This window comes from Dreissena polymorpha, chromosome 2 (assembly GCF_020536995.1).
Source record: "Dreissena polymorpha isolate Duluth1 chromosome 2, UMN_Dpol_1.0, whole genome shotgun sequence".
Classification (NCBI taxonomy): Eukaryota; Metazoa; Mollusca; class Bivalvia; order Myida; family Dreissenidae; genus Dreissena; species Dreissena polymorpha.
The window spans coordinates 11358525-11384691 of record NC_068356.1 but is presented as its reverse complement, the minus strand read 5'-3'; the positions used below and the strand labels follow the sequence as shown (position 1 = coordinate 11384691).

Below are 26167 nucleotides of genomic sequence, written 5' to 3'. Positions count from 1 at the left end.
TTTTAATAATCTGATACATTGTGTGTGTGTTTTGTCAGTTAATTTAATAAGCACTGGATTGCAGATTATTCGTGATGACCTTGTGGGTCACCTTCAGCACCAACTGAAGTTGAACCCTGACCTCATTAAGTCCAAAGATGTAGCAGGCAACAGCCCCATACATGTGGCAGCCAAGTACAACAAAGTGAGATCCCTAGCGGTGCTGTTTCATTTTAACGCAGGTGAGTTTTATTATACAATACTAAACCTTGTGCATTAGGCATCTTTCAATTTTTAGCTCACTTGAGCACATTCTCATGGTGAGCTTCTGTTATCATTTTTTGTCCAATCTTTGTTGTGCATCATGCGTTATGCATCTTTTGTCATGAACTTTTACCTTCTGAATGGTTAAGAGGTCTCATTTATTGCCAACTCTTCATGAAACTTGGTCATAACACTTGTGCCAATTATTACTCAGCCTAGTTCTAAACTGGGTCGTGTGAGGTTAAAAATTTGTTCTTAAGATCCAATTAGAAAAAGCTCTAGAAGTCACATTTTTTGCCCCATCAAAATGAAACTCACTAAAAACATTTTTCCTTATTATGTCCAATTGTGTGGCTATATGGTAACCTTGTAAGCACTACCTGCTACATAATTTAATATCATCTGGTATCTAAAATGAGCATATTTTAGCCTTTGGTCCTCTTATATCTATTTTTCAATACATTTATATAAGCCTATAAAATTTGAAACCTTATGTGTTAAATATTAGGAAATGAGTTTTGCAAGTTTATCTTTATTCTCGAATACAACGATCTGGTCTACAAGATCACATTGATTTATTAAATAATAGTCATTAAGAAGGTCCAGATTTCGGTGTTAAAAGTGTCTTGCAAAGTCAACTGTACATTGTATTTTCTGAAACGATAGTAAAGACTATGAATTCAGAATGTTGTATTTTATTTTTAGTAGTGATCTAGCAGTTATTGCCCCAGTTTAACCAAATAATTTGTTAATAAACTGGTCACATGATATTATACAGTATGGGTATGATAAGGGGATTACCTAAATATAATGGCATCATTTCACAATTTGGGCCCATCAAAGTGGACAGTTTCATTTATTGTCTTAAATGAGACAGAATTATGAAACAGGGCTTTTTTGTCTGTTTGAAATTGTTAATTACCTGTTATAATTCACATACAAATAAATTAAATTATAAATCAAAAGTTTGTTATTTGTTCATATTTCCTCTTATGCATTTATAGTCAATATGATCACTTGAGCATTTTGTGATGAATTATGAGCAACTGGACACTTTTCCCTAGCTACAGGAGCCTACTTTCAGACCCTAATGTGAGTGGCCCCTACGACATGTACCCACTGCATCTTGCGGCCAAGTACAACTCCTTGGATGTGGCAGGGTACCTGCTGAAATATGGGGCCAACATTCTGTGTAGGGACTGCAAGCAGAAGACTCCACTGCACCACGCAGCTAGGAAGGGGAATCTTGACATGATGAAGGTAGTATTATCATCCATACCTTTACCACTTTGATACGCATTTTGACGTGTTTGTAGTCCTTTTGAAAATCAAATTAAATTGAAGACCTTTCTTAATCGATTAAAGTTTAGAAGGCTTCATTTCTAACAATATAATACTGCTGAGCAGCAAACAGCATAAACCTAAACAGCATGTGAGCTACTGGCAGGCTGTTCTTACTTAATGCTGGTTGCATATAGCCATTTTTAGCTCTACTGGCCGAAGGCCTGAAGAGCTTATGTCATGGCATGGTTTCCGTCGTCCGTCAGTGCGTGCGTGTGTGCGTGCGTGTGTGCGTAAGACTTTTTCTTGTTTATTATTATCTCCCCTTGAATTTGAGAAAATTGTGAAATAAGGCTTGTTTACGCAATAAAGTCCACAGTTTTCATCCAATCATTTCCCAACTTGCACAGTGTTTTTATATTAATGAGGACTCGAACCCTATTGAAAATGGGTTACATCAGAATAAAAAGTCCAGAATTATCTCCCCTTGAATTTGAGAAAAAATGAAAATCTTTAACATTTTGCCATAACTTTTGCAATATTGAAGATAGCAACTTCATATTTGGCATACATGTGTATCTCATTGAGCTGCATATTTTGAGTGGTGAAAGGTCCAGGTCAAGATCATCCTTCAAGGTCAAAGGTCAAAAAAAATTATTCAAAGCGGCGCAGAAGGGGACATAGTGTTTCCGACAAACACATTTCTTGTTTGTTTACATATAAAGTTCTATCCTTTTAAAACTTCAACAGATGTTTTATATTATCAAGGGCCAGAACCCCATTGAGGGTGAAGAAAATTTGTCCAACTTATTGTTGAAAAAGAGCCATTTAAAGTTTAAATTGTACGTTTCTTCTTGTTTATGCGATAAATTTCCCATTTTGGGTCTGTTTATTTAAAACTTACTCAGATTGTTCATACTATCAAAGGCTTGAGCCCTATTGATTCCAGCCAGTAGAGAGATTCAGGCCCTTATGGGCCTCTTGTTATTCTAGTTATGCGCGGGAAAGGGTTATGAGGGTTGTCTCTTGAAAGTGATTGGACTGGCTGATATACACTCACATCCTTTCTCAATAAAAACTGTGTGTGTGTGTGTGTGTGTGTGTGTGTGTGTGTGTGTGACATTAGGAATTTGTTTCATTGAGTGTAGTCAATGATTAACTTGATCAACATTTGCATTAAGAAAACAATAATGAAAGAAATGTGTCTGTTTATATTACTGGGTAAATAAAAATAATTCTTTGACATGGTATAAAATATAAAAACAACATAATGTAATGACAATTTCTGACTGCTCGTAAATTGTAATAGCACCTTGGTAGAAAATGAGAATTTTCACTGTTAAATTACTGAATCTGCATCCATGTTTATGATTTCTAAAACTGTCTGTTGTAAAACTAAAGAACAATATTTTAATACTTATTATAAAATAAAAGGGTACACCCATATTGAAAGTTATATTTATACTGGTATAAATATGCAAGTATTGTTGTATCAAGTCTATGTACAGTAATAAAAATCAATAAACCTGATTACCTATTTTTAAAACCATATCATGCTATAACGTGCCTCATGCCATATGCTGCCAGCGTAGCTTCAGACCAGACTGTGCGGATGCACTGGTGCATATTTCATAAGACCGTTTTTGCATGAGGCTGCTCATTATTAAGCGCCCTATTACTCCAGCTGTTACTGGGCACGGAGGGCTGCCAGATGGACTGTCGTGATGAGGATCACCTGACCCCCCTACATGAGGCCTGTCAGCTCAAGCAGCCTCATATTGCCAAGTACCTGGTAACAGTTTATTGTCAATTAAATAAATTAAAGGCGACCAGTGCCCTACTAATAATTCTAACCTGGTAATCACATGCAATGTGTCAGGGGTGTATTAAGCAAGATCAGAAGCAGATATTAAACAAATTAAAATGATGTTAACTATTTCAGATTTGTTTTATGTGTTCACATGTGTTGACATTTAAAATTAAATTGGTCAAATGAAATAATATTCTCAATTACACACAAAAAATATTAAAGTATTTTTGATACATGAGTATCCTTGCTCTTTGAATTCCTTTACAAGCTAGAGGTTTTGGTAGTTTTTCTTATGAGAGAATCCAAATTGCAGTATATGTCTGTATCTTTGATCGCTAGTCAGATGACATCTCCACAACTATAATCTCAATCTTAAGTATGTTTGTCACCTAGATAGAGCAAGGAGCAGACACTGATGCCTGTGACATATCCAACGGGACACCATTGTTGTTTGCTGCTGCCGAGGGCCTCACTGATATCATTGACCTGATCCTGCTAAAAAGTGAGTCAGCACTTCCAAGAATCAAACATAGAACCGGGATCATTCTCTTGCTACAAGTCCTAAGGATAAAACTAAATTGTGATTCATTGATTTGATTGCACAAATTGAATGGAACATTTAATAGAATTGTATAAAACTCCGCTTTTTGAAGCTGAAGTTAGCATTACATAAGAGTAACATACATTTGACAGACCAATCAAAATTTGGGCTATGTTCTAATTAAGTAAGTACAATCTTTTTAAATTAAGTTAAATCATGTTTCATTTGATCTGAAGTGCTCATTATTTCCAATTGCACTCTTAAATTTTTAACATTTTACTGGTGTTTGTTTATTTATTCCCCACCTAATATTTTAATGTTTGTATTTCAGCCTTCAAGTGGAAAGGCATCTCGGGTAAGGCAATGGTCTTGAATCATGTGGACAATGAGGGGACAAGTGCTTTGCATCTAGCTGTGCAGAACAACAAGTCACAGGTAACCCACAAACTGGTCACAAAACCAGTCACAAGTAATACACACACAGGTCACAGTGAAACAAGAAATAAATTTTAAAATATATTAAACATAAATTATGACCAGGAGAGCTGAAAACAAGCAATCATGCATAATTTATCAAATTAAAAAACTAGATAATGCTTAACTTCTATCATGTTTACCTTTTATCCGCCATGAATCATCTTAGTAATTTATTTAATTGCATTTATGTACATGTACATGTCTGTCTTTTATCACATACTATACCCTGTTTCCCATGTAATACAACCATTACATTTTTTTTTTTATTACACATGTGTAATACAACATTTTTAAGCGTTTTCATTGGCTTAGTTTTTGTTTATTGACCAATCGCATTTTGTTTTTTTGCTGAAATGATGTTGCAACGTAAAATGATGTCACGAAATGTAAACAACATTCGGGATTAATCATTATGTTTGCGTAAATATTTATTTAATTTGCTCATTTAAAAGCATGTGATAAAAAAGATCTGACACTCGTTGTCATATCATACCATATTTTATTAACCTCGTCCAGGAAATTCGTTAGTAAGCTCGCCAAAGGCTCGCGTACTAACAAAATTCTTGAACTCGTTTAATAAAATATGGTATGAAATGACAACTCGTGCCAGATCCTATATTTATTAGCTAAATGGTGGTACATCTGATTTTATTTTTCTTATATCTGCTTATATAAATTATCAAGAGCATTCCTGTGTTGTTTTTAAAGAGAAGAAATAAATGAAATATTATAGACAAGTATTGAACAGTTTTTAAAACATTTAAAAGATTTAATTTTCTCCCATCTTGGAGCTCAATTTGCATTATAGAGATATTTTTACGTTATAGGCTGCATTCTTCATTTCAGACGTCTCTGTAGAAATCATGTTAGTATGTCTTATTCAGGTTATTGACCTTTTGTTGGACCATGGGATTGAAATCAACCTTCAAAACGTAAGCTATGATGGATTTGTTGAAGATTTGTTCGAAGATAAGCTAATATGCAGTTCTCAAAACTGGACAATCAAATCTTTGTGGAGTTAAGTCTTTAAACACACAACAACAAATTAACCAGTTCAACATAATTATATTGCCCTTTTTTAATCAGTAGCATATGAAAAACATATATTTGGCCACAAAAAATGTCTAAATTTACTTTGAAATGACATAAAGTCTTATTATGATACTAGTAATTGTTTTCATTAGCTCATCTATTTAAAAAAAAAAAATTATGAGCTATTGTCATCACCTTGGCGTCGGCGTCGGCGTCTGCGTCGGCGTCGGCGTCCGGTTAAGTTTTGCGTTTAGGTCCACTTTTCTCAGAAAGTATCAATGCTATTGCATTCAAACTTGGTACACTTACTTACTATCATGAGGGGACTGGGCAGGCAAAGTTATATAACTCTGGCTTGCATTTTGACTGAATTATGGGCCCTTTTTATACTTAGAAAATTGAAAATTTTGGTTAAGTTTTGCGTTTAGGTCCATTTTTTTCAGAAAGTATCAATGCTATTGCATTCAAACTTGGTACACTTACTTACTATCATGAGGGGACTGGGCAGGCAAAGTTAGATAACTCTGGCGTGCATTTTGACAGAATTATGTGCCCTTTTTATACTTAGAAAAGTGAAAATTTTAGTTAAGTTTTGTGTTTAGGTCCATTTTATTCCTTAAGTATCAAAGCTATTGCTTTCATACTTGCAACACTTACTAACTATCATAAGGGGACTGTGCAGGCAAAGTAATGTAACTCTGACTGGCATTTTGACAGAATTATGTGCCCTTTTTATACTTAGAAAATTGAAAATTTGGTTAAGTTTTGTGTTTAGGTCCACTTGCAACACTTATTAACTATCGTAAGGGGACTGTGCAGGCAAAGTTATGTAACTCTGACTGGCATTTGGACGGAATTATGGGCCCTTTATACTTAGAAAATTGAAAGTTTGGTTAAGTTTTGTGTTTTGGTCCACTTTACCCCTAAAGTATCATAGATATTGCTTTCATACTTGGAACACTCACAAACTATCATAAGGGTACAGTAAAAGGACAAGTTGCATAACTCTGGATGTCATTTTTATGGAATTATGGCCCTTTTTTTACTTAGTAACTTTAAATATATGTTAAATTTTGTGTTACGATCCACTTTACTTCTTAAGTATCAAGGCTATTGCTTTCAAACTTCAAATACTTTCATGCTATCATGAGGTTACTGTACCTGGCAAGTTGAATTTTACCTTGACCTTTGAATGACTTTGACTCTCAAGGTCAAATTATTAAATTTTGCTAAAATTGCCATAACTTCTTTATTTATGATTAGATTTTATTGATACTTTGACAAAACTACTCTTACCTGACATACCACAATAGACTCCACCCAAACCATCGCCCGTGCCCCCCCCCCCCCCCCCCCCCCCGAATCCCCTCCGCCCCTATTTTTTTTTTTAATTTTTAAGATCATCTCACAAATGACCACCACACCCTCAAACTATACCTATGTCGTTCATTGTCAGATTTTAAAATCATTTGGCACATTTGTTCACCATCATTGGACGGTGTGTTGCGCGAAATAATTACGTCGATATCTCCAAGGTCAAGGTCACACTTTGAGTTCAAAGGTAAAAAATAGCCATAAATGAGCTTGTCTGGGCTATAACTATGTCATTCATTATGATATTTTAAAATCATTTGGCACATTTGTTCACCATCATGGGACGGTGTGTTGCACAAAAGAATCACGTCAATATCTCCAATGTCAAGGTCGCCACGACTAAAAATAGATTTATTTTAAAACAAACTTACAAAGGGTGTTAATTTTGTTTGTTCATTTAAAAAGTTCAGTTTGAGTTGTCTCCCTTGATCAGATTTTTTTTCACAATGAAAACCTGGTTTTGTGACAATTTTTTCCCTTGTTTTTTTTTAAACGGTTAAAAAACATAACTATTTATTTTTATTATTTTATGTTTGAAATACCGTCCAACCATCGCACCCAAGAATCCCCCCCCACCCCCCCCCCCCCTTCCCCCACCCGAATCCCCCCCCTTAATTTATTTATTTTTTTTTTTTTTAAGATCATCTCGCAAATTACCACCACACCCTCACACTATACCCCCCCCCCACCTCACCCCCCCCCCCCATTTTTTTTTTGAAACGGTTAAAAAACACAAATATTTATTGTTATTATTTTATGTTTGAAATACCGTCCAACCATCGCACCCAAGAATCCCCCCCCCACCCCCCACCCCCCCACCCCCGATTTGTAATAAATGTCCACACCCCCACACTATGCACCCCTCTTCACACCACCCCTCCCCCCTTTGTGATTGAAAATAAGAGTCCCTTCACCTTTAAAAAGAAAATAGATAAATAGATGAGCGGTCTGCACCCGCAAGGCGGTGCTCTTGTTTATATTCATTTACTGCTTACAACGTTATGTCATTGAAATTGTTTACAGCTGCAACATCCCTATTTTCAATGTAGGACATGACATATGTTCAGCATCTATTGTGCAAATGGTAAATTTGATCATGACATTTGCCATTATAATTTTTATATTATTTAATGCCTCAACAGGCAAGGCATGTAAATACAGAATTATATGACACATTTGCATGTGCAAGGTGACATTAAAAATATAATAAAATTGCATACTGTGCATGATATTCTCCATACAAAAATGTGGTAACTGTCAGATTGGTAGTTCAGTCACAGCTTGTTTGAATGCTCTGTTAGTTTAGATTATATGATATGCATATGGTGATTGAATAATGCTTTTATGATATACATAAGGCTACCCTAGCAAACTAGCCGAGCAAAATAACAAGGCACTTGAAGGATAGATTGACTATTTGGCTGTTGTTAATTCATAGAAGTGTATTATTATTTAGTTACAAATTTATTCATACATAGTAGAAAGACATGATAACATATGGTTTTTTTTGGTAGATCTCAATTAATATATTAACATAAATACTTAATAAGTAAGCTCATGTTATTGTAATAAATCTATGGCATTGTAACCTGCTATTATGAGCTTTACTTTATACTTTCAAGCATGTGTGATCATTAACAATTTTTCAAACTGCCATTGTACATAAAACAAACATCACTTTTCACTACTGCCAGTGTGTTTGTACACTTTTCACTGCCAGTGTGTTTGTACACTTTTCACTGCCAGTGTGTTTGTACACTTTTCACTGGCAGTGTGTTTGTACACTTTTCACTGCCAGTGTGTTTGTACACTTTTCACTGCCAGTGTGTTTGTACACTTTTCACTGCCAGTGTGTTTGTAGAACAGCACTTTTCACTGCCAGTGTGTTTGTAGAACAGCACTTTTCACTGCCAGTGTGTTTGTAGAACACCAACCACACTCCTTTGCACATGGCGGTGATCACTGGCAACATCGCCGTAGTAACACAGCTGCTGGAACATGGTGCTGACCTGGAGGCACGCGACGGAGATCACATGACCCCAGTACACAAGTACGTTACACAATTTTGTTATTCTCGTTTTGTGAGATAGAGGAGAAGTTGTTGGGGATTCTAATTTGGAACTGGTCACATTTTTATACTCACATTACCAGTAGTCGGGAATATGGCTGAGTCACTTGATATCGTCGCTCCATTGGACGGTCCTGATTATTTTCAAGTTTCAAAGTACAGAAGGTTGTACATGAAAAGGGTCTTGTCCTTGTCCAAACCTTTCAGTGCTTTGAGTGATTCTGAAAAAAAATTGAACAAATGTTATTCTACATGGAGTTTCAAACACTAGAACTACCTGAACAGCCACCTTTTAATGTCAGACTTAGAGTCCAAAGCTCTCCCTGGGTGTCAAAGAGATATGTGAGTGTGAGTATGATAGTTCTCGTTTTTAGATTGTGTTTACATTGATATAATGTGACTTGCAAAGCATTAACCATATTTATTCTTAATATGATTTGTGTTTAAATTTAACAATTATTTCATTTTGATATGCATCACTGTCTAGGCATTTCATGCTGCTGTTAAGAAGATTACCTCCAATTTTTCCTCTCATGAGAATAAAAACATGCCTTCTTGTAGATATGCTTAGAGGACATTTTACAATATTTTCTTCTAAATAAGCTTTGTGTTCTTTCTCCTAGATATGAAATGCGTTCTTTGTCAACTTTATTGCTTCCATTGATGCTTTAATCCACTTTATCATTATTTCATCTAAATGTGTACACCTTATGTTTATTGAGTATTACAAAGAAACATTTTCCAATTATTTCTTGTAGATGTGCCATGTATGGCAAGATGGAAGTTCTGGAAGTCTTGCAACAAAAAGTAAGGGAAAGATTGATAAAATTGTTGCATTAAGAGGTTCTTTGTTGGTAGAATATATAAACAACATGATTTACAAGCAAACATGTTAATTGGGAGTAGTCCATTTATACAAAAAGATGTGTTTACGTGGTGCGTCCAAATTTTCATCCATACTAAATAGCTATTTTTCATCTTGCAGTTATTTTTCAATCATATAGGTGTATAGATCAAAAGTTATTATCACACTACTGATAGCATTATCCTTGGTAACACTATTTCATGTCTCAATCACTTTCAAGAACATTAAAATTAAACTTACAGTCAACTCTCGTTATCTCGACATCGGATATCTCGATATTCTCGATATGTCGAAGTAAGCTCAATGTCCCAACTTTTTCCTTCTTTATTTATATAAATAAACATCGCATATCTCGATTTTCGTTATGTCGAATAATTCGATATCTCGATATAAAATTTTGTCCCGTGTCCCAATTTTACATGTATTTACTGTGGTTTATCTCGAAGTGCGAATAACTGTTCCAGTGTTGGCAAAAGGTGAGTTTTTTTTCTTTGATACTTCACCGTCCCGCTTCGCCCGGCTGCTCCCGATACTTTGCGGTAGGAAATTGATTCGTTAATTGCATCAATGATCACACTTGTGTAATGTCGTTAGCCATTAACACTTGAGTAAGGCCTGTCACTTTAACTGTCACTGTAACATCATTTAACTGCAATTAATACACAGCCTGCGGAAAGGCCGAAAGACTCATTGTTTTTACAAACAACAATCCAAAATGTATTAAGTTATATTTTTGCGTATATAAACCATCGCACATTTGCAGAATGTTGTTCTATCATTTAACTCCAACAGTCATTATTATGGCTAACTTGAAAGAATATTAAGAGTTGTCGGTCGAGCAATCCAGAGAAGGACCCGGTATTCAACCCGGTACATGTACAGTTCAGTATTCCGGAACGTGATTAACGCATGTTCAGATGGAAAACCCTTGTGTTGATTGGATGTCAATTGCATCATAACTTTAAATAGCAACATTACTGGATGTTTACTCGACAGTTTAGAAAAAGTATAACCGCATGTGTTCATGCAATTCTGTAATACTTAAAACGTCATTGTAAGCATTTAAAAATGAATCGTGCCTAATAAAAACGCGTATATATCAGGTAGAGAGTATTATGCCACATGGTGACGGCTTTAGTTAGACCACTTAGCAGGTATTTAGATGTTAAAAACAAGGTAAATTTTCTTCTCATTTTTTCTTTGAAAACGCCTAATCTGATATCTCGAACTCTCGTTATCTCGATATTTTTTCTAGTTCCCGCCGACTTCGAGATAACGAGAGTGGACTGTATAATGAAAAAAACATGATTAAAAAAATTCCTGTATATTAATACAACTACAACAAAGCACTTGATCATATTTACAGTGGCTTGATAATCACACTGATAGTTGGGGGCATGCTTTTTGGTTGTTCCTTTCTAATTCAAACAGAATGTTGGATAAAATAGATCTATACAGACAAATAAGAATACATTTGTATTTACTGAAAAAAGAGTTTGTATCAATATTGAGGTTTCTAAATTTATTTAAAGGTACGTTCTTTAAGTGGGTAACTAAAAATACTAAAAATAAATCATTGAATAAGAATAATCAAACAGTCCCACCAATTGCTGTTTTATATTCTTTGACATGCTCTAACACTTCTTGTCCCAGGGTGCCAACATGAATGCCCGTACAAGTGAGCAGCTGACACCCTTGCTGGTTGCTTCTTGGAAAGGGCACCTGCATGTTGTTGAGTTCCTCCTAAGCAACCGGGCTAAGGTTGCGGCAACTGATAGCTGCATGAGGACCGCCCTACACTGGGCAGTGGACCAGGGACATTATAACATAATGCAAGTCTTGATGAAGGTTGGTTGTTAATCATTATATTTTATTTAGGTAATCTCTTCTCACCTGTTTCATGAAGTTGTTGTTTTTTGTCCAAAAACATGAACTATGAAAGATAACAAGCGGATTTATTAGTTAGGTATAGCTGACAATTAAACGAACTTGGGAAATTGTGAATATATTTGTGTTTATAACTGCAGTTGTGCAGTGGATATAGATTTTTTGGAATAAACATGGACGTCACTCCGTCAGTCAGGCTTTCCATCTTTTTGTAGACACAAACTTGTCGCTCAACTTGCAGTTATTGCTCCTTATGATATGAAGTTGTGCATATGCATTTTTTTATCCTAAATTAAACATTACAAATGTTATGCCTCCTTTTCAACTTAGATATTCTATGACTTCATGCTTATTTATATAAACTATTCCCAAAGTAGCTTATCTAAAACACCACGATTCATAGGTTATGTATTTTCATGTAACATAGTAATTATAATAGTCCTGTATAACGATTTGATATATAATTTGCCCCTGGTGTAAATAGTCACCATGCTCAGGGTGTCACAAAAAATATATACTTATAAAGCACAATTATTTAAAACATCAAGGCCCAGATGTTTATACTTTGTATGTAATGTTGTATTGTGGTCTGCCACACATTTTGTTCAAATGATACCCTAAGCTTTAAAACTGGCCATGCCAATGATTTATATACACTTACAGTATCTACAAAATAATTGTAACAATTTTACAATGAAATAAAAGTGTACTATTTGAAACCTAATCAAACGCCTAAAAAGTCAAACTTTTTTTGTAAGGCTGTGTTGTTTTAAGAGATCATTCAAATGGTACTTGAGTAGATCTATATACTAAATCAAATTTGCTACCAATTTCATCAAGAGTTTTATGGCATGTGTTACAGTATGGCGGACAGACACTTCTGCCCCAGATGGATCACACAGATCAGACGGTTGGACACTACGCTGCCAGGACAGGAAACACTATGGTCTGTCCGGCAGAATTCTTTTTTGATGTTACACTCTATACCCATGGCTTGCATTCACTATTTAAGTCCCATATAGGAAAAACTAAAGAGAATCAATGTCACTACACATTCTTATATATAAAACTTGCATGTGAGGAAAAAATGTCCACCTTAGTGCAAGCCCTGATAATGATTGAACATTAAAAGAAAACACAACTTAAATAAATCTTAGCTATAAAGAAATAATATATACTATGAACTTTGTAATGTACATGCTATTTTCCACAAAACTGAATACAATAAGAAAAGCTTTTAAATCAAAGCACAGAAAGTTCAGTCTTTTAGTTTTCAAATTGTGTCCCAACAGATCCTGAGATTGCTGATGGACTTTGGTATCAACCTTGAAGCCAGGGACCAGGATGGCAAAACACCTCTACATGTTGCCGCTGAGTGAGTACAACACTCAATAACTTCAATCCTAGCTCACTCATAGTAACCAATTACAAATATATTATAGAAGTAATTCACATGGTATGTTTGTTAACTCAAATATTCACATTTCCTGAACATTAATGTCAGATTATCTCTTTTGTAATGATATATTAAACAGATATTTTACCAAAAAAAATAAAATTCAGATAAAAACAGTAATAAATCTTTGATGGTTAAATATCTGTCAGGATTTACATGTAATGTAATGTGTGATGGTTTGTATTTGAAACAAATGTCAGCATGAAAACAGCACCAATGTCCACAGATATGGCAACTACACGAGCGTGGAAATGTTAGTGGAGGCTAGCCGCTCTGAGATCAATGATGGAGACAGTGACGGAAGGACGCCGCTCATGATCGCGTGCCTCAGTGGCCATCTGAAGGCTGCCAGGTCACTGCTCGCACTTGGGGCTGACAACTCTATCAGGTAGACCCATACGGTTCCCAGAAAGTTTTCTCCCTTGTCTGTTCATTAGAAAACAGTATTTTGAAGTCATATTGATTAATCAGAGGACTTTAAAACCCTCATTAAAATAAAATAAAAATATTTACAATAAATGCAACACATATTATTTATGCATGGGTTATCATCACTTGGTAAACATAAGAAAATTGGAAGGTGCCAAAACATTATCAAGTAGCAATAACTTAGTCATTTCACCTTTGAAAGAAACTTTTGACTGTTTGTGTGACTCCAACTGAAATCATAATAAACACTGATTAAAAAGCTTGAAAGACTTAGTGATGACCTCAATTTGAGTTTGAAAAAAATGAATACACTCAATATAGGCAATTTGTGTCAACACTGATTCATGTTCTAGTTTATGAATGTGGGATTTTTTCAGAGATGAAAATTACTGTACTGCGATGATCCTTGCGGCCTCCAAAGGTCATAGCAAGGTCATGCAGCTGTTGATTGATGACCTTGCGGAGGTCAATGTCTGTGACAAGTTGAAGGTCAGTTTTGTGTTTATGTCCTTGGATAAGGTTAGATGCTTAGACAACCTATACAAATTATCTTTAAAGTAAATTAAATTGATTGTCGGATCAGCATTAATTTTACATTTTAATTTTTGAATCAGAAAAGCATTGACCCACTGACCCTGATTCTTATCAAAAATATTTCTTGTTAATACAGGCTATATAAAAGATAACAAATAATTGGACATATTAATGAATGTCACCTGTTTGCTGAAAACAACAAAGTACATTGTTTAACCAACTTGAATAGAATAATTTTTCATTGCAAGCAGGTAGTTGTTGGTAAATTAACTTAAGTGTGGTACCACTGTTCTTAATTGACCAGTCGCCAAATACGCGATCGCTCCGCCCACTTAGTTGTGTTTTCATAAAACGCTTTATCCATTATTCGGACAGTCTTTGCTTGTCGGACCATGTGGCCGCAATAAACCAAACCTGATTGATTATTATGTGAGTTTGATTGACAGCTGGCGAGTGGTCAATTGAGATTGCTATGTCCTGTTTCTAGTTACCACTGTTCTTAATTGAGATTGCTATGTCCTGTTTCTAGTTAACACTGTTCTTAATTGAGATTGCTATGTCCTGTTTCTAGTTACCACTGTTCTTAATTTAGATTGCTTTGTCCTGTTTCTAGTTACCACTGTTCTTAATTGAGATTGCTATGTCCTGTTTCTAGTTACCACTGTTCTTAATTGAGATTGCTTTGTCCTGTTTCTAGTTACCACTGTTCTTAATTGAGATTGCTATGTCCTGTTTCTAGTTACAACTGTTCTTAATTGAGATTGCTATGTCCTGTTTCTAGTTACCACTGTTGTTTATTGAGATTGCTTTGTCCTGTTTCTAGAACACTTCTCTGCACATGTGTGCTTCTGGCGGCCATGTTGAAGCTGTTCGTCTGCTCTTGGACAGGAATGCAAGTCCAGTCCTGCTCAACAGCTACAACAAGTCGCCACTTGATATGGCGCTCGACTATCAGCAAACGGAAGTTGCCATTGTAATGATGCAGCATACAAAGTCAGTGTTGGTTGAAAAAATAAAACCAAGCTTGTTAGTGCCCTGTACTATTTTTCTTATGATTAATTAAAAACATATATATATGCTATGCTGAAGGTAATGATTTCAGAAATTTTGTGATTGGTTTGAAGCATGACCACTTTAAATGTAGCAATGATGCACGCAATTAAGGCTGTTTTTCTGATTGTTAGACATTACTCAAGATTCAAAAACTGTATTAAAAAAAATCTGTATATGGTTCATTATTATTTTTTATGACTGGATAGTGACAAAGTTTTGGTCATGAAGTAAATGGTTCAGCTTTTAACCCTATTGAATATTAAGATTCTTTTAATTATATGTAGTGTTTTATAATATACAATGTATTTGTGTACAGTTGTTGGATCCATTTAATATATTTGTCAATGACCAAAATTGGTGAATCCTTAGCAGAGGTTGTAGAGTCTCAGTCTCTTTTTGATATTCTAGATCTGATATGCGTTTGTAAGATTGCCAATTTACTCTACTCACCTATTTGTCTGCATCATTTGTTCAAGGTCACTGTGTCACTGAAAGATATTCATAACTGTGACCAGCTATTTAGCAGAATATTGGCATTTGTTGTGCCTGTATATCTCTTTCAGTGCTGGAACCGAATTTTGAAGGCCTTTGCAAACAGTTTGGATCCAGATGAGACGCCACAGAACGTGGCGTCTCATCTGGATCCAAACTGTTTGCTATTCTGATAGTATTCTTTTAAAAAAATCGAAGAAAATGATAATTTTAGAAATTCAGAAGACAACATTTTAGCAGACGACAAATTTCCCAGCATGCAAAGGGATATGTAAGCATGCATGCAAATCAATCTGGTCCTCATAAAAAAACTTACTTATACAAAACAAATTTACAGTTTTTGCTTGGATGAAGGCTTTGCATTAATTCTTTGCATGCTCGGAAATTTGTCGTCCGTGGCGTCTCATCTGGATCCAAACTGTTTGCAAAGGCCTTCAAAATTTGGTTCCAGCACTGGAAGAGTTAAAATTGTATGTTTAGGTTGCACATATGCAGACCTTTGTTTGGATTGCAAATATAATTACAATATGTTTTAATTGGCAAAGCTTTAAAAAAAACATATACAAGTTTTTGTGGGCAAACAATAAAATAAAAGTTTTATGTTTATGGTTATATTGAAATAGACTTATTTAAGTACTACATGTATTTCATTTCAAAAATGTTTTTGCTTTTAACTGAAAGAAAAAGTGCATACTATCAAAGTGGAAGAATAGTGGCTTCGGATTGTTATTGTTTCTAAAATATTATATGACTTGCAGATATGCATTGTAGGAAGTCTCAGTCAACTTTGGTTGAAACCAGGTTTGAGCCATGCTCATGTCCTTCTAGAGATCTTTACAAAGAAACCAAGTGCACGCTGGTTCTCCTTAAGGAGACAGACACAACAGTGTCAAAGAAGAGTTGAAGGCTTAAGATACAATCAAACGAACATAAATAGGTTGGAACTGTTTTCAGGTGGCCAGAAATCATGTCCCTGAGAGATTCAGAAGGATTTACACCCATGAGGAACCTAATCAAGAAAGCTCCAGAGGCAGCCTTGGTAAAATCCAAAATATACATTTGTGTCGCGTTCTGAGAAAACGGGGCATAATGCATGTGCGTAAAGTGCCGTCCCAGTTTAGCCTGTGCAGTCCGCACAGGCTAATCAGGGACGACACTTTCCGCTTTAATGGTATTTTTCGTTTAAAGGAAGTCACTTCTTACCAAAAATCTTGTTTAGGCGGAAAGTGTCTTCCCTGATTAGCCTGTGCGGACTGCACAGGCTAATCTGGGACAACACTTTACGCACAGGCATTATGCCCAGTTTTCTCAGAACGCGACACATTTGTTTGTCATTTCCATAAAATATAATGAGATTTGTATGCCTACAATTTTTTTAGTGATTGGAAAATTTGTCTGCGCTATTTTTAACTTAAATAAAATAATGTTGATCTATAATCTGTTGTTTGTGTTTTGCAGGTTGTCATGGACAACTGTGTTTCTGAGTCTGATCACCGCAAGGACGACATAAACTACAGTGTTGGTTGCACATAATTATTTATTAATGTTGAGGATATCACATTTATCCTATTACCAGATGAAAATCGATAGTATAACAACGATCGTATAAACTTTACCTTTATACTATCGCTATTTTTAGATCAGATTTGGGTTTTTCCAAAAAAAATGAGAATCAGTTTTTGTCAATTACGGGAAACAATATCGCCAAAAAATGTGATATTTGATAATTATAAATGGAAAAATGGAGCAAATAATAGGATAAATAGAATATTATGTGAGTTTTGGAGAAAGATCAAGTTTATCATGCTCGGCTCGAACAGTGTTAGCGCTTGGCAAGCCTTGCGCTACATTGGTTCTAAGCCTCGCATCATAAACTTGATCTTTATCCAAAACTCACATAATATTCTATATGTATTATTGTTGAGGATATCACATGTATTTTTTTTTATCAGAACTACAATGCAGAAACAACAAGCAAATTAAAAAGATAAACAATGTTGACTTGGCTTCAGCAGCTGAATAATTTTTGAAAAGGTTTTTCTTGGGTGTATTCAATTTTCGAAATAGTACCCATTAACCTATCAACTGATGCTAATCCCCTCCCCCTCCCCACAAACAACAACAACAATTCAAATGAATTTATCAACTCTAAGACTCAAACAAATAAAACAAGCACTTGTATGCATAACCTGAATTTGCTTACTAGTATTATTATGCTTGCATTTGTTTTCATATGTATTTGTCAGTTCATGTCAAATGATTATTTTGTATTGTTTTTAATTGTCAGTAAGTATTCTGATTACAAAGGATGTAGGAACAAACATTTCTTATAATATCACATGTTTGATTATACAAGACTCATGGAGGTTTCCTCTCCTATCTCAGAGTATGCTTTCTAAATGTGCAGTCTCTAGATGTTACCGTCCAGATTGTATGTTTGTGTTGCAGTTGATGTACAACTACCAGTATATTGATCCAGGGCCAGATGATGCGTGCTGCAAAGACAAGAGATTCTTTGCACTGGATGTAAGACCACATTTGTGTTGTGCCATTTTTAATTGCAAAATTGTTCTGACCAAGGCCAATAATCTGGCTTGAAACAATTTCTATCTTTAGCTGACATGCCGCCCTTCCATGGGGTAGCATTTGTGGCCAGTTTTATCAAAGCCAAGGTAATTGTTGCTAAACATAAAAATATAGTCTGTGCACAATATCTTTATTAAGGATTAAGATATTGTGGTGAAATTTAGTTTGAAGGGAGGTTACAGGCTCATAAAGAAAGGGGTTGCATTTGGTGCTATGAGGTCAAGGTCGCCATTACTAAAAATAGAAAATATACTTTCAGCTTGATAACTTTAGTTTGAACAGAGTACATGTATTGTGCGCAACATGTATTTTTAAGCTCATCTTTTATTTTTTTTTAATTATGAGCTATTGTCATCACCTTGGCGTCGGCGTCGACGTCCAGTTAAGTTTTGCGTTTAGGTACACTTTTCTCATAAAGTATCAATGCTATTGCATTCAGGCTGTCAAGCGGTCATACTTTTTCCTACTTTTTCCTACTATTTCCTACTTTTTCATCAGGATCCTACTTTTTCCTATTTTTTTACCAAATCTTCCTACTATTCCTACTTTTTCATTTTCAATGGAGAATTATTTTTTTTAAGTTTATTTAGTAAACCAGAGCTCTAGATAAGGGCCGTACAGCCGTAAATACGGCTTTTTAATGAAGGTTTACGCATTTATTTTTATAAACTGGCCGTACAATTACGACTTCAATATCCCTTTTACGCATTTACGAAAAACATCTGGCCGTATCGATACGTTCGCGTCAGCGCGGCGAGATTGGTTGGTCTGAAACCTAACGGCGCTTTTCGTTAATTAAAATTACCAAAAAGTTTGAGACTGGGCTTTAATATGTATGTCTATTCCGTCGCGTCATTTTCGATACCCGTAAACCCGTCAAAAACAATATGACTATCACGCCTTTATAATGTCTCCTTTTGATGTTTCTGTGCTAGTAATTAGTCAATCATCTGATCACACGTCTTCCGATCTAAGTGTGTTTGATAATTGTTAAATTGGTCCCGAAATTATTTTAATTGGCAAATCAATGCATCATACCTCTGCCAAACTAATTAATCGTAATACTTTACGTTTGTAACACAATGAATCATAACGTTTCCGTTAATTAATTGCAATTAAAATCAAACGGATAATTGAGCAAACATCAAATTTGTAATAATTGAATAATCTTAATTTCCCATATATGATAAACAAGTACTAAATTAAAATTGCTATTTATAATAAAATTTGTATTAAAAATCTTAATTTTCCATATATGTTAAACAAATACTATTCGGAGCGAAAGAATCATTTACAAAAGCCTAATATTACATAATAATTAAATAAGGGCGAAACAACCCACTTGTAAGGGTGAAACGACCCTGGGCGAAACGACCCGGGGTGACCGAGGGCGAACGGGATTAAGGGCGAAACGACCCGAGACCCTATGCGCAAAGGGGGGCCAGCTAAGCCACTTTCTGTTCAAAAATACACTTTATTAGGCTACATAAGGTCGTCTAACCATCATGAAATCCAATGTGTTAGCGCAGAAAATGACATTGTCGCCCCGATATTGGACAATTTAATTGCATTGGTGGCAAAAAAAGGAAGAAAGCATGATGGGAACCGTATCCGAACCAAAACTGTTGAGGATTGGAAAACAAAATATGATTGGCTCGTAACAGAAAAAATTGAAGGCGTTTTACGGCTAAATTGTAAAATTTGCCGCAGTGCTGCTAAGCCTTGTAAATTGAGCACAGTGTGGGCCTATGAAGGTTTGTATTATACAGACTTTTCATAAACAAAAAGTAGTGTACTTTAAGTACAGATAAACTTGATGTTCTTCTTAAAATCAGTATGCTTGGACCACAGCTGCAGCAGTTTGATCCAGTGCCAGCAGTGAAAAAATGGTTAAGTGACAAGAAAAGGAGAAAGAAAAGACTTCGTGAAGCATATACACCAAAGAAAAAGGCTAAAACATGTTAATATCAGATTGACTGTATTAGTATTACAGACAGTTGAAGTGTTTGCTTAAGCTTTTCTGACAGTGATATTAGTGTTCTATTACTTAGTTTACATGTTGGCCTGTGTTTTTGTCAATAAAAATGAAGAAATAGTATTTAGTTATGAGTATTAATGTGTTTTGTATTTGCATCATAATTAAAGAAGCTAAATATGTTTATTATAATTGTTGCAAATGTTTCTGAAAAGTCAGTTATACACCCTTCAATATCCAAGAACACAGGTAGTACAGTACTACCTGTATTTTTGGATATGGTAGTACAGGTACTAATTGATTTTCAGCGTTACTCCTTTTCTTTCTGTCACTGGCAGTACCGGTACTAATTTCACAAATCCTTATCTAGAGCTCTGGTAAACTTGCAGGATGAATGAATCTATGGCATGACTGTATCCCTGTTAATGTGCATTCATCTAGATGAGACCTGACAACCCATGCTGACTGTCTGCTAGCACCTCTTCAGGAGCATAAATATTTATTTCTTATGTAACTTTTAAAATTATTGACAAGTTTTTTTTTGAAGTTACAATAGTGCCTTGTTTACTTCCTTAGCATTTGTACACTGCAGACTTCACTACCTTACACAGTTCCCAGTGATGCAAGAGCTGAGGGAACCCATTGTTTATTCCAGTTTTATTTTGTTTCCATTGACAACAATTTGACCAAACCTTATGCATGTTTACATGATATTGCTATTTGGAATGTAGAGATATAGAGATACATGTATTGTATGAGTGGTTATGTAATATGGAATTTATTACACAAGTTATTGGAAAAAAGATAAAACTGATGCTTTGCCGAGTTTTCATCATTTACAAATATAATGTAATAAATTCTGTATTACATGACAACGGATATGATGTTCTATTGATATCAAATGTACATCATGTTTAGTAATTAAAGATAAATGCACAGAGCCTAAATGCCCTGATACATTTTTATGTTCCCGGTAGGGTGGCATATTGCAGTTGTACTGTCAGTCCGTTTGTCTGTCTGTCTGTGTGTGTGTGTCCGTCCGAAAACTTTTATATGGGCCATAACTTTTGCAATATTGAAGATAGCAACTTGATATTTGGCATGCATGTGTATCAAATGAAGCTGCACATTTTGAGTGGTGAAAGGTGAAGGTCATCCTTCAAGGTCAAAAGTTAAAAAATACAATCCAAGGGAAGTAATAAGCTTTAAAAGGGAGATAATTTCTAAACCTGCCAAATGATATATTGAAATTTTATTTCAAAGCTGCGCAATAGTGGGCATTGTGTTTCGGACAAACACAATTCTTGTCTAATAATGCCATAGCTAGTGAGGTAACTTCAAGGTGTTAAAGCGAAGTATTAAAATTATTAAACGGCATTATTACACTCCCGCAAAGTCATCAATAATGTAAAAGCCATTATTTGAAACTAGAATAAACAATGTTTCATTGCCCAATCAATGCTGTCATAAAAGATGTCAGGTGATAAGGTCCTATCTCCAGTTGCATAATCTGCTCTGCAATGACCAGTCATTTTGAATGTAACTTAAGTCACCCTATTGTCAATTTAAAGGTTTCACAATGTAGCTGTAGCAGAGCATTTACACTGCTTTATATACTAGTATTAATCTTGTACAACAAGTTGGTGTATCACTAAATAAATTTGGTCTTCTGCTTAAGGATATAACATGCACAATATAATTACCATTTTTTATCAATACACAGAAGACCTCTAACCAATTATTTGATGATACACCAAAATGAACAGCATCTAATTACATGTATACTTCTTTATCAGGGTAGCTTTGCTTGAAACTTAATTATCATAGATACACTATAAGTGCTAAAATTCCTAGTGGGAAAACAAAGTTTAACCCTTCATGGATGGAGAAGTTGGACAACAGTGGAAAAACACTGGGATCATGGTGCAAAAGAGATACCGGCAATGAGTTTGCAAGATATTGTACTGTCTGAATGAAGTCCATCTTGTAGTAATTCTGGTGCTAATCAACTTATAAGTCATGCAGATGGATAAAAACACAAGGAAAACATGAAATACATGCATGATAATTCACAAAAGCGTTTGTTTGGAAGTGCCCAAAAGCCAAGCAGCTCTCAGGGTTGTGGGGATAAATCTATCTGTATGCAAGTACATCCATCACACAAGGAACAGGTACAAAAGGCTGAAATCTTCTGGGCCCTTAAGGTAGCTTCAAGTGGGTATCCATACTGTTACAGAACATGTGATGGCACTCCTGCTCTGTTTCAAGCTATGTTTCCTGGACCTGTGTCTAAAAAATAAGTATTATGTATTCCTACTTTTGAGGGAAAAGTTCCTACTTTTTCCTACTTTTTTCCTACTTTTCTTGCAAAAGTAGTTCCTATTTTTTCCTACTTTTTGAAAAAAGGTCACTTGACAGCCTGTGCATTCAAACTTTGCACACTTACTTACTATAATGAGGGGACTGGGCAGGCAAAGTAAGATAATTCTGGCTTGCATTTTGACCGAATTATGTGCCCTTTTTATACTTAGAAAATTGAAAATTTTGGCTTAGTTTTGTGTTTAGGTCCATTTTATTCCTTAAGTATCAAAGCTATTGCTTTCATACTTGCAACACTTACTAACTATCATAAGGGGACTGTGCAGGCAAAGTTATGTAACTCTGACTGGCATTTTGACGGAATGATGTGCCCTTTTTATACTTAGAAAATTGAAAATTTGGTTAAGTTTTGTGTTTAGGTCCACTTTTTTCCTAAAGTGTCAAAGCCATTGCTTTCATACTTGCAACAATTACTAACTATCGTAAGGGGACTGTGCAGGCAAAGTTATGTAACTCTGACTGGCATTTTGACAGAATTATGTGCCCTTTTTATACTTAGAATATTGAAAATTTTGTGAAGTTTTGTGTTAAGGTCCACTTTTTTCCTAAAGTATCAAAGCCATCGCTTTCATACTTGCAACACTTACTAACTATCGTAAGGGGACTGTGCAGGCAAAGTTATGTAACTCTGACTGGCATTTTGATGGAATTATGGGCCCTTTATACTTGAAAATTTGGTTAAGCTTTGTGTTTTGGTCCACTTTACCCCTAAAGTATCAAAGATATTGCTTTCATACTTGGAACACTCGCAAACTATCATAAGGGGACAGTAAAGGACAAGTTGCATAATTCTGGTTGTCATTTTTACTGAATTATGGCCCTTTTTTGACTTAGTAACTTTGAATATATGGTTACATTTTGTGTTTTAGATTCACTTTACTTCTAAAGTATCAAAGCTATTGCTTTTAAACTTTAAATACTTTCATGCTATCATGAGGGTACTGTACCTGGCAAGTTTAATTTTACCTTGACCTTTGAATGACCTTGACTCTCAAGGTCAAATAATTAAATTTTGCTAAAATTGCCATAACTTCTTTATTTATGATTAGATTTGATTTATACTTTGACAAAACAACTCTTTCCTGACATACCACAATTGACTCCGTCCAAACCATCCCCCACGCCCCCCCCAGAATCCTCCCCCCAAATTCCCCCTCAATCTCCCCCATTATTTTTTTTTATTAAAGATTATCTAATAAATGACCACCACACCCTCACACTATACCTCCCCCCTCACCCCCACCCCAAAAAAAAAATATTTATGCCCCCGGTAGGGTGGCATATAGCAGTTGAACTGTCCGTCAGTTAGTCAGTCAGTCAGTCTGTCTGTCATTCCAAAAAAAACTTTAACATTGGCCATAACTTTTTCACTTTTTAAGATAGCAACTTGATATTTGGCATGCATGTGTATCTCATGGAGCTGCACATTTTGAGTGATGAAAGGTCAAGGTCAAGGTCATCCTTCAAGTTCAAATGTCAAATTTATGGTGTCTGTCCGTCGGAAATATTTAACATTGGCCATAACTTTTTCAATATTGAAGATAGCCACTTGATATTTGACATGCATGTGTATCTCATGGAGCTGAACATTTTGAGTGGTGAAAGGTCAAGGTCAAGGTCATCCTTCAAGGTCAAATGTCAAATATATGGCGTCTGTCTGTCCGAAAACTTTAACATTGGCCATAACTTTTTTAATATTGAAGATAGCAACTTGATATTTGGCATGCATGTGTATCTCATGAAGCTGCACATTTTGAGTGGTGGAAGGTCAAGGTCATCCTTTAAGGTCATCCTTCAAGGTAATTTTTTTTTTTTTTAAATCAAAGCGGCGTTCTCATGAAGCTGCACATTTTGAGTGGTGGAAGTTCAAGGTCATTCTTCAAGGTCAAGGTCATCCTTCAAGGTCAAAGGTAAAAAAACAAATAAAACTTTTCAAAGTGGCATTATCATGAAGCTGCACATTTTGAATGGTGGAAGTTCAATGTCAAGGTCATTTTTCAAGGTCAAGGTCATCCTTCAAGGTCAAAGGTAAAAAAAATAATTAAAGCGGCGTTATCATGAAGCTGCACATTTTGAGTGGTGTAGGTTCAAGGTCAAGGTCATCCTTCAAGGTCAAGATCATCCTTCAAGGTCAAAGGTCAAACAAAATAAAAAATAATATCAAAGCAGTGTTATCATGAAGCTGCACATTTTTAGTGGTGGAAGTTCAAGGTCAAGGTCATCCTTCAAGGTAAAAAAAAACAACTAAAAAATTTAAAAGCAGCATTCTCATGAAGCTGCACATTATGAGTGGTGTAGGTTAATGGTCAAGGTCATCCTTCAATGTCATGGTCATCCTTCAAGGTCAAGGGTAAATTTCTTTTTTTAATAATTCAAGTGGCGTTCTCATGAAGCTCCACATTTTGAGTGGTGGAAGTTCAAGGTCAAGGTCATTCTTCAAGGTCAAGGTCATCCTTCAAGGTCAAAGGTCAAACAAATAATAATTTCAAAGCGGCGTTATCATGAAGCTGCACATTTTGAGTGGTGGAAGTTCAAGGTCATCCTTCAAGGTCAAGGTCATCCTTCAAGGTCAAAGGTCAAAAAATAATAATTTCAAAGCGGCCTTCTTATAAAGCTGTACATTTTGAGTGGTGGTAGTTCAAGGTAAAGGTCATCCTTCAAGGTCAAAGGTAAAAAAAAATATAAATAATTTCAATGCGGCGCAATAGGGGGCATTGTGTTTCTGACAAACACATCTCTTGTTTTTTTCAAACATGGTTACAAAACACAAATATTTATTTGTATTATTTTATTTTTGAAATACCGTCCAACCATCCCACCCAAGAATCCCGCCCCCTACCCCCCAAAAAAATATTTTGTTTTTGCATTTTTTTTGCAATTTGGAAGATAATGTAATAAATGACCACACCCCCCACACTATACACCCCTCTCCACTCCACCCCTCCATCCTTTGTGATTGAAATTGAGATAGGTCCCTACACCTTTAAAGAGAAAAATAGATGAGCGGTCTGCACCCGCAAGGCGGTGCTCTTGTTTGTATTCCTTGATTCACACTCGTAGTTTATTAATAAACATATAAATTTACATTACTTGATAATTACAGAATTAACCTCTTATTGACTTTTTTTCATGCATGGAGCTCACACACCTTATTCACACACATTTTTCATATATGCATGGAGTTCACACATCCTAGTTCACACATCCTAGTTAATACATCCTATTTCAAAAATCCTATTTCACACACCCTATTTCACACATCCTAGTTTGTACATACTAGTTCACACATCAAACTTCATACACACACCCTAGTTCACACATCCTAGTTAACACATTCCAGTACCCTCATCATATTTAATACATCCTAGTTCATGCATCCTAGTTCACACATCCTAGTTCACACACTCTAATTCACACATCCTTGTTCACTTATTATAGTTCACACATCCTAGTTCGCACATCTTAAGTCACACATCCTAGTTCACATATCCTAGTTCATTCATCTTAGTCCACACATTGTAGTTCACGTATTGTAGTTCTCACATCCTAGTTCACACATCTTAGTTCACACATCCTTGTCCACATTTCCTAGTTCAAACATCCTAGTTCACACATCCACGGAGTGTATGAGAGTCCGTGACACATCTTAGTCCACACAACCTAGTTCACACATAGTAGTTCACAC

At 35.4% G+C, this 26167-nt stretch overlaps 1 protein-coding gene across 1 annotated transcript in view; it reads left to right on the top strand.

Annotated features, from left to right (window-relative positions):
- Window positions 1–26167, top strand: part of LOC127865828 (serine/threonine-protein phosphatase 6 regulatory ankyrin repeat subunit C-like) — a 71695-nt gene that overhangs the window by 14405 nt on the left and 31123 nt on the right. The window contains exons 2-18 of the mRNA XM_052405854.1: window positions 65–221; window positions 1328–1503; window positions 3209–3316; window positions 3728–3836; window positions 4207–4310; window positions 5237–5284; window positions 8684–8808; window positions 9585–9633; window positions 11345–11539; window positions 12441–12524; window positions 12871–12953; window positions 13261–13422; window positions 13841–13952; window positions 14821–14990; window positions 16497–16581; window positions 17001–17060; window positions 17991–18068. Of these exons, the coding sequence (XP_052261814.1) occupies window positions 65–221; window positions 1328–1503; window positions 3209–3316; window positions 3728–3836; window positions 4207–4310; window positions 5237–5284; window positions 8684–8808; window positions 9585–9633; window positions 11345–11539; window positions 12441–12524; window positions 12871–12953; window positions 13261–13422; window positions 13841–13952; window positions 14821–14990; window positions 16497–16581; window positions 17001–17060; window positions 17991–18068 (1905 nt within the window). The remainder of the gene's footprint in view (window positions 1–64; window positions 222–1327; window positions 1504–3208; window positions 3317–3727; window positions 3837–4206; window positions 4311–5236; window positions 5285–8683; window positions 8809–9584; window positions 9634–11344; window positions 11540–12440; window positions 12525–12870; window positions 12954–13260; window positions 13423–13840; window positions 13953–14820; window positions 14991–16496; window positions 16582–17000; window positions 17061–17990; window positions 18069–26167) is intronic.